General features: G+C 35.0%; 1 protein-coding gene across 8 annotated transcripts in view; it reads left to right on the forward strand.

The window, feature by feature from the left end:
• Positions 1 to 13,743, forward strand: part of Slc9b2 (solute carrier family 9 member B2) — a 58,518-nt gene that overhangs the window by 22,479 nt on the left and 22,296 nt on the right. For 7 of the 8 annotated variants that reach the window (XR_013426046.1, XR_013426048.1, XR_013426047.1 and 4 more), the window contains 5 exons: positions 3,304 to 3,474; positions 6,238 to 6,380; positions 7,272 to 7,399; positions 8,684 to 8,859; positions 11,821 to 11,927. Coding sequence is in view for 5 of the 8 variants with exons in the window: in XM_078021864.1 (XP_077877990.1) it covers positions 3,304 to 3,474; positions 6,238 to 6,380; positions 7,272 to 7,399; positions 8,684 to 8,859; positions 11,821 to 11,927 (725 nt within the window). In the remaining 3 variants the exon portion in view is untranslated. The remainder of the gene's footprint in view (positions 1 to 3,303; positions 3,475 to 6,237; positions 6,381 to 7,271; positions 7,400 to 8,683; positions 8,860 to 11,820; positions 11,928 to 13,743) is intronic. The other variant, XM_078021865.1, reaches the window with a different exon arrangement.

Below are 13,743 nucleotides of genomic sequence, written 5' to 3' on the forward strand. Positions count from 1 at the left end.
TTCTCTTAATTCTGTCTTGCTGAATTTAGTATAAAGTCGGGTTTATGCTATGACAAAGTAGGATTTATTTGCTGCCAAATTGTGGTTTTCTCAGTCTATCTCTAATATTGCATAATAATTTTATCCCTTGTAGTCAATTGGAAAATACTTAAGGCTCCTAGTTATTTCATTATATCATTTATTGCAACACAATATCAAGAAAATCTGGAACAAGCCTAGAAAATCTAGAACAATTCTATGAGGATTTACAAAAGAAACATTGGATTTAGTCTCTAGACAAATTATAAAATCACAATATGCACAAGATCCAATGAACAATCCTATCACTTAAAGGAAATGTCTGAAAAATATTTTAAGCCTTTTTCATGTACCTTTGATCAATCAAGAAAACAAGCAATTATCAGAAACCAAAATGAAATGTAATTAGGAAAGGTAAATAAGGACTCAAGCCAACTTTCACCCTAGAGGTTTCTGTCAAACCCCAGTGAAATTGAGAATGATTTTGAGATCCACAAGAGCACAGGAAGCCAAGCTAAAGCCTACCTGGGGTGGGAGACATGTAATAGGAGAAATGGGTGTCCTTCACCCACATAAAACTGGAACCCAAAGTGATGGTGGATTTCAGGTAAACCTGCTTTGTCAATGGGGCCTGCAACCAAACCTACCTGTCTAGATTGTGGTTGCTAGCCGGTATGTCTGTGTGTGGATTAAGGTGATGTCCACTAAAAAAGAAAGAAAAAGAGGGGGAGAGAGAGAGAGGAAGCGAGGGAGAGAAGGAGGGAGAAGGTAACTTCACCCTTATTTGTGCTCCAAATTCAAAGAAAAAAACTCAATCTGAATATACACTTAAAAGTAGTCCTGGATTGTAAACTTGAAAGCACATGGTAGAAGCAAATTCAGATCCCTTCTGGGAAAACTCACATTAGCCTAAGGCTTCAGCAAAAACACTGATGGAGTTCAAGGGAGACTCACTGTTGGGGAAAAAGAAATCACAACCAAAAAGGAAACAAAACAGAGATTTCAAAAGTGTGCATTACTAGCTAGATATGGTGGCACACACCTGTAATCCCAGCTGCATAAGATAATGAGACAGGAGGATTGTAAATTCCAGGCCAGCTTGGCCAATTTAATGAGAACCTATCTCAAAATAAAATTTTCAAATTATTAGGGATGTAATTTAGTGGTAGAGTGCTTGCCTGCGTATGAGAAACTCTAGATTAAGTACCACCCCCCGCCCCCCCAAAAAAGTATTGCCAGAAAATAGACCTTGAAACATTTTTCTAAAGAAGTTAAATAATAAGTACAAATGTGAATACAAAACAAATGCCGATTAAAATTATATAAATTTGAATAAGAACAAATGTGAACTTCTAGAAAGATGTAGTATAATAATTGAAATTTAAAAAGCAATGGATAGAGTAAGCAGCAGATGAAGTTAAAAAAATTGATCCACCAGCAAATAGAACTGAAGAGATTATTTAGATTATAGAACACACAAAGATGGAAAATATGAAAATAGTCTTAGCAACATGGAAGTAGAGTGACTGTCTAATCATAATTTCACAAAAAAAATTAGGGAGGTTGGATAAGAAATATTTGAAGAAATAAAGACAGAATTTTCCAGAATTGTTTTTTTAAAAACAAAAACATAAATTCTAAGCACATCAAAAGGAAGCCAATTCTAAACATTTAAAAATTACAGAAAACCAAAAAAAAAAAAAGAATATTTTAAAACAAACAAAAGGAAAAAGTTTCTGGAAAAGGGCCAAAATTAAACTGAATAACAACATTGAAAGCCAGAAAACCAAGGAAGAATATTATCAAGGGATTGAGAAAAAAAATAACTCTTCACTTACAATTTAAGGTAAATCTGAGATATACCTAGAAAAGCTATCTTTTAAAATAAGAATAATGTCAGACAACAAAACTAACAATTTTCTTCCAAAGACTGTCATAAGAAATAGAGCATGTTCTGATACAGAATGTTTCTACACCATGAATTAGCACGGATGCAATGGTAAATAGGGAATCGTGTTACTATAATATGCAATTTGCGTGTTTGTGCATGTTTTTCCTCACATGTTAATATTTTGCATTGTTAAGCAATAGCAAATGAAGTCAAAGTGAATACAAAACAAAAAGGTATGTGTATTCTCACAATTAAAGATTAAACCTCCTTCACAAGAGGACCTTCTAAAAACTGAAATTCCTGTTGAAGTGCCTTATTTTCATAGAGATAATAACTAGTTTAGGGGCATTAGGAACTTTTAAATGTTCCACAACATTAAGCTTATAAAGCAACTAACTACACATGAAGAGAAAGCAGATGAAGATTCTGCCAACACATTTTCCCTCGGTTAAAAAAATTTTTTTTGATTAAAGGAGAGCACTGCAATATGGATCAGATTTTGATACAATTGCTTTGTATTTAAAGAAAATATCCTCAAGAATCTACATCTTGAAGTAGGAAGTGTACAAAGAATAGAGTGCCTGCCTGGGATACAAATGTCTGTGGAGATTTATCTGTGCTATTACTTTTGTTAGGATTGTGAACATTTTTGTTAGTGGTTAGGTCATAAGTTTCAAGTTTTGAGTAGTTTGTCCTAACTCAGTTTTTCTCATGAGCCATTCTATTTTTAGTATGTAATTTTATAGAACACCTGTATTCAAACTGGAAACATATTTCACATTCTAGTGGAAATGAATTTACTAAAGAAAATAGTTCAGGTATCAGGATAATTGTCCTAGATGAAAGATTTGAGATGCTATAATGAATGATGATTTTTTTTTAAAAAAGGCAAGAATGTGCATAATTCTAAATCCATGTTGATTGTAGAAAAGAAATAAAGGTAATGTTTAACTGAAGGCAGAACTAACATAACTGAAGTAGGATTAGAGTTCAAGTATTTCATATTCCTAAGAAGAGGGCAAAGATAATGATTTTGTTCTTTTTAGTATTAACTGGTATTTGTGATAAAATTACTAAAAATAAATAAATAAATAAATAAGGGAATGGGTTTAAAAAAAAATCCAAGACAGTGGTTCCTTCTGCAGTGTGCAAAGAGATGGATGAGATTGGAGAGGGCCACATAGGTGGATTCGAAAGTATTAGTAATATCCTGTTTTTTAAAAGTGGTTGGAAACTACCCTGTTGCTCATTTTACTGATGTTCTTTATAATTTGCACATGGCTATAAAGGTTTTTTATGCATTCAATGTTTATTTTTAAAAATTATTTTAGATTGTTTCAAAACCTGCCTATTACAACTTACTTATAGAAACAAGTTTTCCTGATTTGTTTCAGTTACCATGGTTGTTCTTCTGTGGGCTGCAGTTTGGTCAGTTACTGGCAGTGAATGTCTTCCTGGAGGAAATTTATTTGGAATTATAATCCTATTCTATTCTACCATCATTGGAGGTAAACTTTTTGGGCTCATTAAGTTACCAACACTGCCTCCTCTTCCTCCTCTTCTTGGTAAGTGCTAAACATTTCCCATTTTCTTCCAATAAATCATATTTTCATAATAGTAGTTTGGAAAGCTTTGGGAAATAAAGAAATAAAGTATGTATTTCTGTATTTGCTGTGTGATAGTCCAAAACCAGTTGGTAAATTTTGAGGAGTTTTTGAGCCAGTTGTTAAACATGGTGATTTTTTAAAATTAAATTATATAAAATTACAATTAAATAACATACATTAAAGAGTAAGAGCAATCAAATACTCAAGACTGATAACTTCCAAATTCTTTTACTGAATTACCCCATATCTGTGCTCTTGAGATTATGGAAATATCATGTAATGCTGTGCCTTTGCCCATCTCTTCCCACCTCTGGCATGTTGGTAGCTTAAAATTTGGCTGTGTTGCAGTTATGTGTAATACAGAAACCAGTAAATACTACAAATCAGGGTTTGTTGTATTGGAAGCGTCTCACGACATTGACAAAGAGTGACATTTGGAAGGTGGGGGTTACTGGGGATTGAACTCAGGGGCACTCAACCACTGAGCCATATCCCCAGCCCTATTTTGTATTTTATTTAGAGACAGGGTCTCACGGAGTTGCTTAGCTTTTGCTGAGGCTGGCTTTGAACTCGTGGTCCTCCTGCCTCAGCCTTCCAAGACACTTGGATTATAGGTGTGTGCCACTATGCCTGGCGAAAGTGACATTTTAACATATATTTCTATTATTGTCCTTTTGTCTTACTCATTAACATAAATAAAAGTATCAACCAATATTCATGGTGACACTACACTCTCGCTTACCAAGGATGTGACTTCTTTATGGAATCAGATAGTAGGTAAGCATTTTTTAATATGATTTTGTCCAATCTTGGTTGAACTGGAACCATTTTTGGTTTTGGATGCAGGAATTTGACAAGCAGTAATGAAAGCATTCTGTGAGAATTAACTGGGGAGTAAAAATGGAAGGCTATAATTGAGGGTAGGGCAGTACTGCCACTCTATGTTTGCTGGTAATGTTTTAATTTTACCATGTGCATATTACTCTTATCAGTATTTCTTTTAAAAACAGATAGTATAGGGGCTGGGGATATAGCTCAGTTGGTAAAGTGCTTGCCTCACATGCACAAGGCCCTGGGTTTGATCCCCAGCACCACATGCGCGCGCGCACACACACACACACACACACACACACACACACAAATAGATACTATAGGTTTTTTCACACTGTTACCCAATAAACATTCTAGAAAGACCATGATTACAGAATTGTGAACTCAGAGACTTTCTTCTAGATTAAATGGCAGTAATGAATTAAATAGCAGTAATAGAAATGGTGCATTCTTGCATCATGGCATCTATAGCGAGTCATAAAGTGTACATATAATTTGTTCTCATAAAATATCCCAACTTTAATTAATTTATTTAGTCATGCAAACTGTGGTGCTTATAAGGACCTGAGGAGAGGCTGCTGCTGTTGGAGAAAAATGGTGGATATAAGCCTCACAGTCTGTCTCAGAGAAATCTTTACCCTGTGGGCATGTGGCATCAGTGAGGGAGAATTCCCTCATAAGCTACAAGACTCAAGTTAGTCACCACTATGTGAAGTTCCCAGAATGTGTCATGTTGTCTTACACCTTTGAATAAACTAGTGTCTCTTCCAGGCATTTTACAATCTTGCAGACCCTTCCCCTTCCCTGGACCCCTTTGCTCACCCTCCCTTTCTCAGTTCATACAACACCCCCTCATGCTTTCCTAATATTGGGGTTGTTAGTTTGTCTTGTTTTCCTAGAGGCTGAAAGTTTGTTGAGGTATAATTCCTGCTGCTTGTCCATTATATTCCTAATACCCACATAGTGTCTGAAATACTAAAGGCAACCAGTAAATATTGGCTGACTGAAAAAGAGCCACCAGCCGACTGACAGGGCAGTGTTCATTTCAACATAATTTCTAAAGCCTTTGCAAAGTGAGTTATGTGTTTGTTATTAAGTTATCTGGTGTGAAGTGAAATAGAAGCCATGTAAGTACTTATTGATATTTCAAGTAAACTGACATAACAAGTTATTTCAGGAACTGGTTGCTGTTTGCACACAAAGGGATGACTGAGCTGACACCGAACCGAAACATTTTATGTTTAAGATTTAATTATTATCTCTAGCCAAAAGCTGCATCTTGTTTCTCCTTTTTATCTTTAATTATTTGAGAAATAGTAATTGTTTATTTTTTATTTGTGCTAACTAGTTATATATGACAGTAGAATGCATTTTGACACATCATTTGTCTGGTTGTACATGATGCAGAGTTACACAGGTCATGTAATCACATATGCATATAGGGTAATAATGTCCAATTCATCCTACTATTATTCCTACCCCCATGACCCCTCCCTTCCCTTCAATCCCCTCTGTTTAGTCCAAAATACCACTATTCTGCCCCCCACCACCCCTTATTGTGAATTAGCATCCACATATCAGAGAAAACATTTAGCCTCTTTGAAATTGGCTTATTTCACTTAACATAATATTCTCCAGTTCCATCCATTTACCAGCAAAAGCCATAAAAGAAATAGTAATTATTTGAATCTTACTTTTTATGTGTATATTAAAATCTTTCTTTGCTCTTCTAATTCATCATATCATTTTTTTAAAAATAAAAGTTTAACACAATTTTATCTAAGGACTAAACATAAGATTATATAATAGTCTCTTTCACATGTAAAATGCTGAAAAATATTGTCTTACATTTGAAAACTGATTCATTCTTGTTTGACTTCTCCATTCAAGGCATGCTGCTTGCTGGATTTCTCCTCAGAAATATTCCAGTCATCAGTGATAATGTACAGATCAAGCACAAGTGGTCCTCCTCTCTGAGAAGCATAGCCCTGTCTATTATACTGGTTCGTGCTGGCCTTGGTCTAGATTCAAAGGTATAAAATATAAATTTCTTATTATTGAATAGGAATTTTGTTCCTCTAACATTCCATATCTTTAGAATCACTGAGCTTTGGGAATTGGATAGAGATACTTTGTATGACATTCTCAAGAAGAAAATATAATTTATTTCATGCAGAGTTATTTTGCAGGTAAGACCTTGTGCCTCACAGGAACTCAGAAGATATTCTCATACTCTTTCTTGGAGAAAGGTGGAGGTACTATGTGTGGTGACAACACAAGAGTAGAAGCTCTCCTTTTCTCTGAAAGAGCTATAGGCCATAGTAATAAATAATGATGATGGGAAGTGGGGAACAATATATTTTTGGTGTGCAAAACCCTTTGTAAGTATGTAGGACTAATTATGCTGGTTCAGGAAACTGCTTAGTATATTGAATGAATCTCAAGCATGCTTTTTCTTAATGCTTTTTTCATATATTTTGGAATGCAGAAATGAATGTCCTTAGGGGATGAAGCTCTTCACTTGGCCTCATTCTGGGCCCCAGACTATAAGTAAAACGAATACTGAGAAGGTTAAGTCAGCTAGTGTGAGGATTGTGAGCACTCACTCCAGAAGCCACCTACCTGGGTGCACACCTGGCCCCATCACTCACCAATTTCATGACCTTTGAAAACATGACTTGGACTTGTGCCTTTTTAGATTTTAAAAATATGGATAGTACCATTACCTATCTCATGGGGTTACTGTGAGGATTACATAAGCTGTCTCTAAAACACTTAGGATGCTAAAATGTTTGTTAAAACTAATTACCTGGGAAGTTTTTGATGATCCAGACACAGTCTGAATGCTGAAGAGAAAGCATTTACGGTTGTGTCTCTGCATGTCTTCAGAGGATTATATTAGTATGCTTACTTTTATATTCCAGGCACTGAAGAAGTTGAAGGGTGTGTGTGTACGACTGTCCATGGGTCCCTGTCTCGTGGAGGCATGCACATCTGCTCTTCTTGCCCACTTCCTAATGGGTTTACCATGGCAGTGGGGATTTATACTGGGGTAATGGGTTTTTTTTTTTTGCTTTGTTGTATGAAAATATGGAGGGATATTAAGGACTTTCTTTGATCCCATACAAGAGAATACATAATAGTATTTTCTTAAGAACACCAGAAAATGCAGCAGAGATAATCCAGTATCATCTAAATATTCTAACTTCAAACTATGGTCTGTGTCTCTTTAGACACTAACTTTTATGGTAATTACGATAATTCAAACTATTGAAGAAGGTGTGGCCTTTTGTCAGATGGAGATCTGATTATAAGCTTGTGAGAGAGATGCTGGATCTTACCCCAGAGTCTACACAAAGGATGATTAACTTAGCACTCATGATCAACACCTGCCACAGTGTCCCTTCTACTAGCAGCCTTTTATTCCTAATACTTAATAGCCATGAGAAGCAAATAAATAAAGAAGTACTTAGTAGGAATTTAGTGCTAATAAGTAGGCTAGAAGGATGACATTCTTCTCATGGTTAAGATTCTGGATTACTTGGCATCCAATCCCAGCTTTGTGATTTTCCAGAGTGTGATTTTTGACATATTATGTAGTCTGTCTGTACTTCAATTTCCTCACTTATAAAATGAAGGTAGACTGTATCAATCTCATAGGGCTGTTAGGAAGATTAAATTAGTTAATATATGTGAAGTGCTCAAAGTGGTGTTAGGCACGTAAAATGTTCTTCAGTATTACAACTGCTGCTATTATGATTTTTTTAGTTGTAGATGGACACGATATCTTTATTATCTATTTATTTATTATTATGTGGTGCTGAGGATTGAACCCAGTGCCTCACACATGTGAGGCAAGCACTCTAACCCCAGCCCACAACTGCTGCCATTATTAAGATCACTGTCACTGTCATTGCGGCTCTCTTGTTTGAATCTGTTGCCTTGATTTGCATACCAAGCTCTAATTAAAGATCCAGCATCATTGGGTACAAGTTCAGAACAACCATGGCCATTTTTCTGACCTCTTAAAATGAATGGTTTGTTTTAAAAAAGGTAGCTTTGCCGGGGCCTAACCCAATGAAGACTTCTGTACCATTCATAAATATTTATTCTAGGCAACCTAAATAGTTCCCAAACAGGTTGTTCATGGGTATACTTATTTTGTAAAACAATGTTCTGTAGAACTTTCCTGTGTATAGTGTTTCTCTGCCATTCAAGATTATAGCTGTCCAAAATCTAACTTTTAAAGCAGTAGAGGTTGTTGTAAATTTTTTTTTTTTAAATAATAAGAATGGGCAGAATACGGTGACATGTGACTGAAGCAGCCTGTACTTAGTTTTGTCCTAGGAGCCGTGTCTCCAGCTGTCGTGGTGCCATCCATGCTCCTTTTGCAGGCAGGAGGCTATGGTGTTGAGAAGGGGGTCCCGACCCTACTCATGGCTGCTGGCAGCTTCGATGACATTCTGGCCATCACCGGCTTCAACACATGCTTGGGCATGGCCTTTTCCACAGGTAGACTCATCTGTTCGTATGTTAGTCTCTCATTCTTGAGAGACATAGGTTAAAATGTTGGAATCATAGCATATTTGCATGAGGTAAATTCAAAATTGGGGAAACAAGGGTAAAAGTCCTGAATCTAGAGAGGCACCAAAGTATCTATATTCACTTCTTCCCTCTAGATACAGATTGCTCAAGGAGTGAGCAGCCAGTGCAAGCAAGTTTAAAGCCTTCCTTGGAGAGATCTAGGAAAACTTAATTCTAGAGATTTCACACAAAGAAAAATAAAAGCAACGATTTTAATGGGTAGCATACTAATACTAATACATACTGCAATGGATGTATTTTGTTTCAAGTAGTAACAAAAGAGAAACTGAAGGCATTCCTCTCCGCTGTTATTTAATACCTTTACTGAAAGGATGTTAACAGATACTACACTTCATCTTAGGCAAAAGGCTAAGAAGAGATTCAGCACCTTTATTATCCTTTGACATAGCACAAGATTAAGTTTCTTTTTTAATCTTTTGCAAAAATTGGAAAATAAAATTTGTAACTTCCTATTATTGACAGAGTGTAATTATAGCCTAAGTTTAGCTTCAGATTCTTCAGTAAAAACACTTTTTTGAAAATTTGCTTTCTCATTCTCTTCAATCCCTACAGTTATCTTTCCATTTTATGATTATATATGATTCATACGGATTATCTAGAACCTCACCCCTTGTTATTTTTCAGAGTCAGCCTTCCTCCAAAGTCCTGGTCAATTACATCATCTTTTCAAAACATTATTTTCATGATGTTACTTTCTTGTTCAAGCACCAATAAAAATTAAAAATTTTCTTTTTACCTATGAGTTCCAATTGACATTCTTGTCTTAATTTTAACTCTCCTGAACCTATGCAGACCATGTTCTGGCTGCTTTCCTGGTATATGTCTTTAAAACAATTGTTCTCAGCCTTGAAAGCACATTAGAATTATCTGGGGAATAGTCTTTTAAAATACTGTTATGTAGACATTACCTTAGACCAATTAAACCAGAGCTCTTGGGAATGGAAACCAGTGCTGCCAGGATGAGGAACCACTGCTTTGAGCAGAGTCTGCATTAACATCACAGTGAGGACTGGGAAGAAGGGGATGAGGTGAGAAATGGAGTTGAGAAGAGGGTCCAGGTTGGGGATTTTATATTCTGGGGGAGGGCGGAGGGGAAGAATGTGATAACTTCAAGAACCTTCCAAGCTGATTCTGTCATGTTAATCTACCTTACCCCCTAAATTTGGTCTTCTGACCTTTTGGATCTGAACCCTGATAGGTTACTGAATTAGAAATTTCAGGGGAGATGCCCAATGTGTGTGTGTGTGTGTGTGTGTGTGTGTGTACATATGTGTGTATGTGTTTGTGTGTTTGTGTGTGTGTGTGTGTGTGTGTGTGTGTGTATTAATACCAGTGATTGAACCCAGAGGTGCCTAAACACTGAGCCACACCCCCAGCCTTTTTTTTTTTTTAATTTTGAGACAGGTTTTTTTTTTATAAAGACCTTATTTTACAAAAGACTGAAACTAATTAGCTACTGTATTTCACCACATAGTCATTGCTACTGCATTAACATATATTCACAAGTATCCCATACATCCTAATCATGCATCAAAAAGTTTAGTAATAAATGATTTTTAAGTGATACTAGCACAACTTAAAAATAAAAGTTTTGAGTAATGGTTGCACCCCACATTTTATAAAAAACAAACAAACAAACAAAAACTTGGTAAAAAAAATCTACAATGATTAACAGTGGTATTTGATACATTTTTTTCACTTAGAATAAATTATTTACTGTAACAGCTTGAGCACAATACTGCTATTGTAGCTAGAGGCTTTTGACAGGAACACCATTTACCTAGAAGAGATACATTAGCTAAATGAAATTACATCAGAGGGAGTTCTTTTTAAATAAGATAAGTCATTGCCATAATAACAAGAAGTCACAATAAGAAGTACAGTTATTTCCTTAGGACAGTCTTAAAGAATTGCTGATGTGTAGGACAATTTTCTATTCAATGTGCTAACAAAGATTGTTTTAAAAATTAGTTTCCAAAATCCTATTTGCTGTGAGGGGAGAAATGTAGGTTCTGTTTACTGCTTTATTATAATATTTCAAAGAGGTTAAGCAACAAATAGCCTTCTAGGGGATTTCAAAAATAATTTCAGACTTATTTTTAGAGTAAACATTTTAGAAGAAGAAGACAGTTCTTGATTTTAATGACCAGATTCTCTTTTCCCCACTGCAACACTGGAGGTTCAACTCAGGGCCTCACACACACACAAAAGGAAAGTGCTCTACTACAGAGCTACATCCCCAGTTCATACAAGGTCCTTAAGTTATGGTATTCCATACAAATCAGAGCTACTAAAATCAATGTCTATCTGTTAATTTTTTTTTAATATCCAGCTCTTAAGTGGTAATTTGAAAACTTAACTACATCTGTTTACTCCCTTTGCCTATACATATAATGTAGTAGAACAAGCTAGGTCTGAGTCATGAATTGAATTTTTCACAATTTGTCAGGCCTTTTAAGTAGATAAGGTAAACATAAAGAAATGCATAAATTATACCTTATGCTTGTTTTGAAATTGGTTCCCAATAATCTGAATACTCTTATAAGATAGACCCATTTTATTAGACATTTAAAAATACTTAGATTTAAGAATGTAAAGAGTGGGGATGTGGCTCAACTAGTAGCGTGAGTCACTGGGTTCGATCCTCAGCACCACATAAAAATAAAATAAAGATATGTGTCCACCTAAAACTAAAAAGAAAATATAAAAAAAGAATCAGCTACTTAAAAAAAAAGAATGTAAAGAGTAGGAAATGTTTGTAAGAATTTCGTTCCACATATTAGGTGCTTTCTGATGGTGGTTGTGGTCTAAAGCTTTTGTATTTTATGGATTTAGAGTTCTGGAGTTTTTCTTTTTTGTGTTTTTCAGGCTCCACAGTTTTTAATGTCCTCAGAGGTGTCTTGGAGGTGGTAATTGGTGTGGCAACTGGATCTCTTCTTGGATTTTTTAATCAGTATTTTCCAAGCAGTGACCAGGTGAAAGAATTAATCTGTAGGAAAGTTACACTCTAAAATGTCATTAGAAAAACATTTTAGAATACTTCCCTTAAAGTGGATATGAGGGACATGTTTCATAAAATGGTTCATCTTTTTAAAGTTGCTTATTGCTATGTCTTTGCTATTCATGAAATTTATGATGAAGGCTGAAATATATGAGATTTTAATGCAGTCCTGGGTTATATTTGTATTTTATATGAATACATTATACTATATAAAATATATTATGTACATTTTGAATTTCACATTAAAATAAATAACATCAATTCCAAAATAATAAGATATGTGTGGTTTTTGAAGTTTCATAATACTCAACTAAGTTAAGATTATATGATGGCTTTTTTGGATCCTCTTTTTTAGTATCAAAATATCTTAGATTCTAATATTTTCAAATAGATAAGACTTTTAACATCTTATTAAAATACAGTAAAGCATTTCTTTTCAAGTAGATCAAAGTTCTTGACTATACACAATTATTTCCTAATGAGAAACAAATGTTTTGTTTTCTTCTCCTATTTCTTGTTGAGCAGATAAACCTATGAAAATATGTTCTTTCTATAAATTGGCCTTATTCTGAAGTTTTAGAGTATTTTGAAGAGAATCATAAACTTAACAACTATAAATAAATTTAATTAATAAAAATAATGGTGGATGCGGTGACACATGCCTATAATCCCAGCAGCTAGGGAAGCTAAGATATGAGGATCTCAAGTTCAAGCCAACCTCAGCAACTTAGTGAGGCCTTAAGCAACTTAGTGAGACTCTGTCTTAGAAATAAAAAGGGCTGGATGTTGCTCAGTGGTAAAGCATCCCAGGTTAAATCCTGGTACCATATCAGAGTATATACGGATTTAAATTTTTATTGCACTTCAAAAACTTTCAAGTAAAAATATCTGTAAAGAATTTTATGAATGCAGATATTATGGTATTATTCTTTATTCTCTTTTTTGTGGTACTGGGAATTGAACCCACGGCTTTGTGCATGCTAGGAAATTGCTCTACTACTGAGCAACATCCCTAGCTTCTTATAAGATTATTCTAATTGCACAATAAAATAAAAATGATAGCTTACATTTGTTTCTTAGTGTGCTAAAATGACATAGTAAATCATCTAGGGGCTCTGTTCAATACGGCAGCCAATAGATACATGTGACTGTAGCAGATATACATCATTTTTATAGACAGGGCAGACAGAACATTTCTGTCATCACTAAACATTCTGAGGGAAGTGCTCATCTCATGCAGTCCACACAATAATCAATAAAGAGAGTACTATTAATATAAACTTTTTACTGATAAGAAAATTGAGGCTTAGGAAAGTAAGTAAGGAGAACAAGGTCATGTAGCTAGAAAATAGCGGAGCTGGGAAAGAACTCAGGTAATCTATCTCCAGAGTTGCATGCCTCCCCATCAATCACTTTTAAAGGCCTACTTTCTAAAGTGACAAAGAAATTTGAAAAGGAAAAAACTGCACAGTTCTTACACTTGGCAATAACAAGAACAAACAACTACTGTCTCAGTCTATTGGCTCTTAAAGCCTGTTGGTATTCAAGAATTAAAAAAAAAACAATTAAAGAGAGAGACTGAAAATAATAAAGTTGTACCTTTAAGCTTCACAAAACCCCTATTGATGTACATTCTTTCAGACATGAGGAAACAGAATTTGGAAAAGTTAAACCAATGATATAAAAAAAGTGACTTTTAACCTGTTCTTTCTGGCTCCAAAGCCCATGTACTTTTTGGTGCCAACTGTCTTAAACCTTGTGAAATTCTGCATTGATAAATGCAGAGGAAG

The sequence above is a fragment of the Ictidomys tridecemlineatus genome, chromosome 9 (genome assembly GCF_052094955.1).
Source record: "Ictidomys tridecemlineatus isolate mIctTri1 chromosome 9, mIctTri1.hap1, whole genome shotgun sequence".
NCBI classification, from domain to species: Eukaryota; Metazoa; Chordata; class Mammalia; order Rodentia; family Sciuridae; genus Ictidomys; species Ictidomys tridecemlineatus.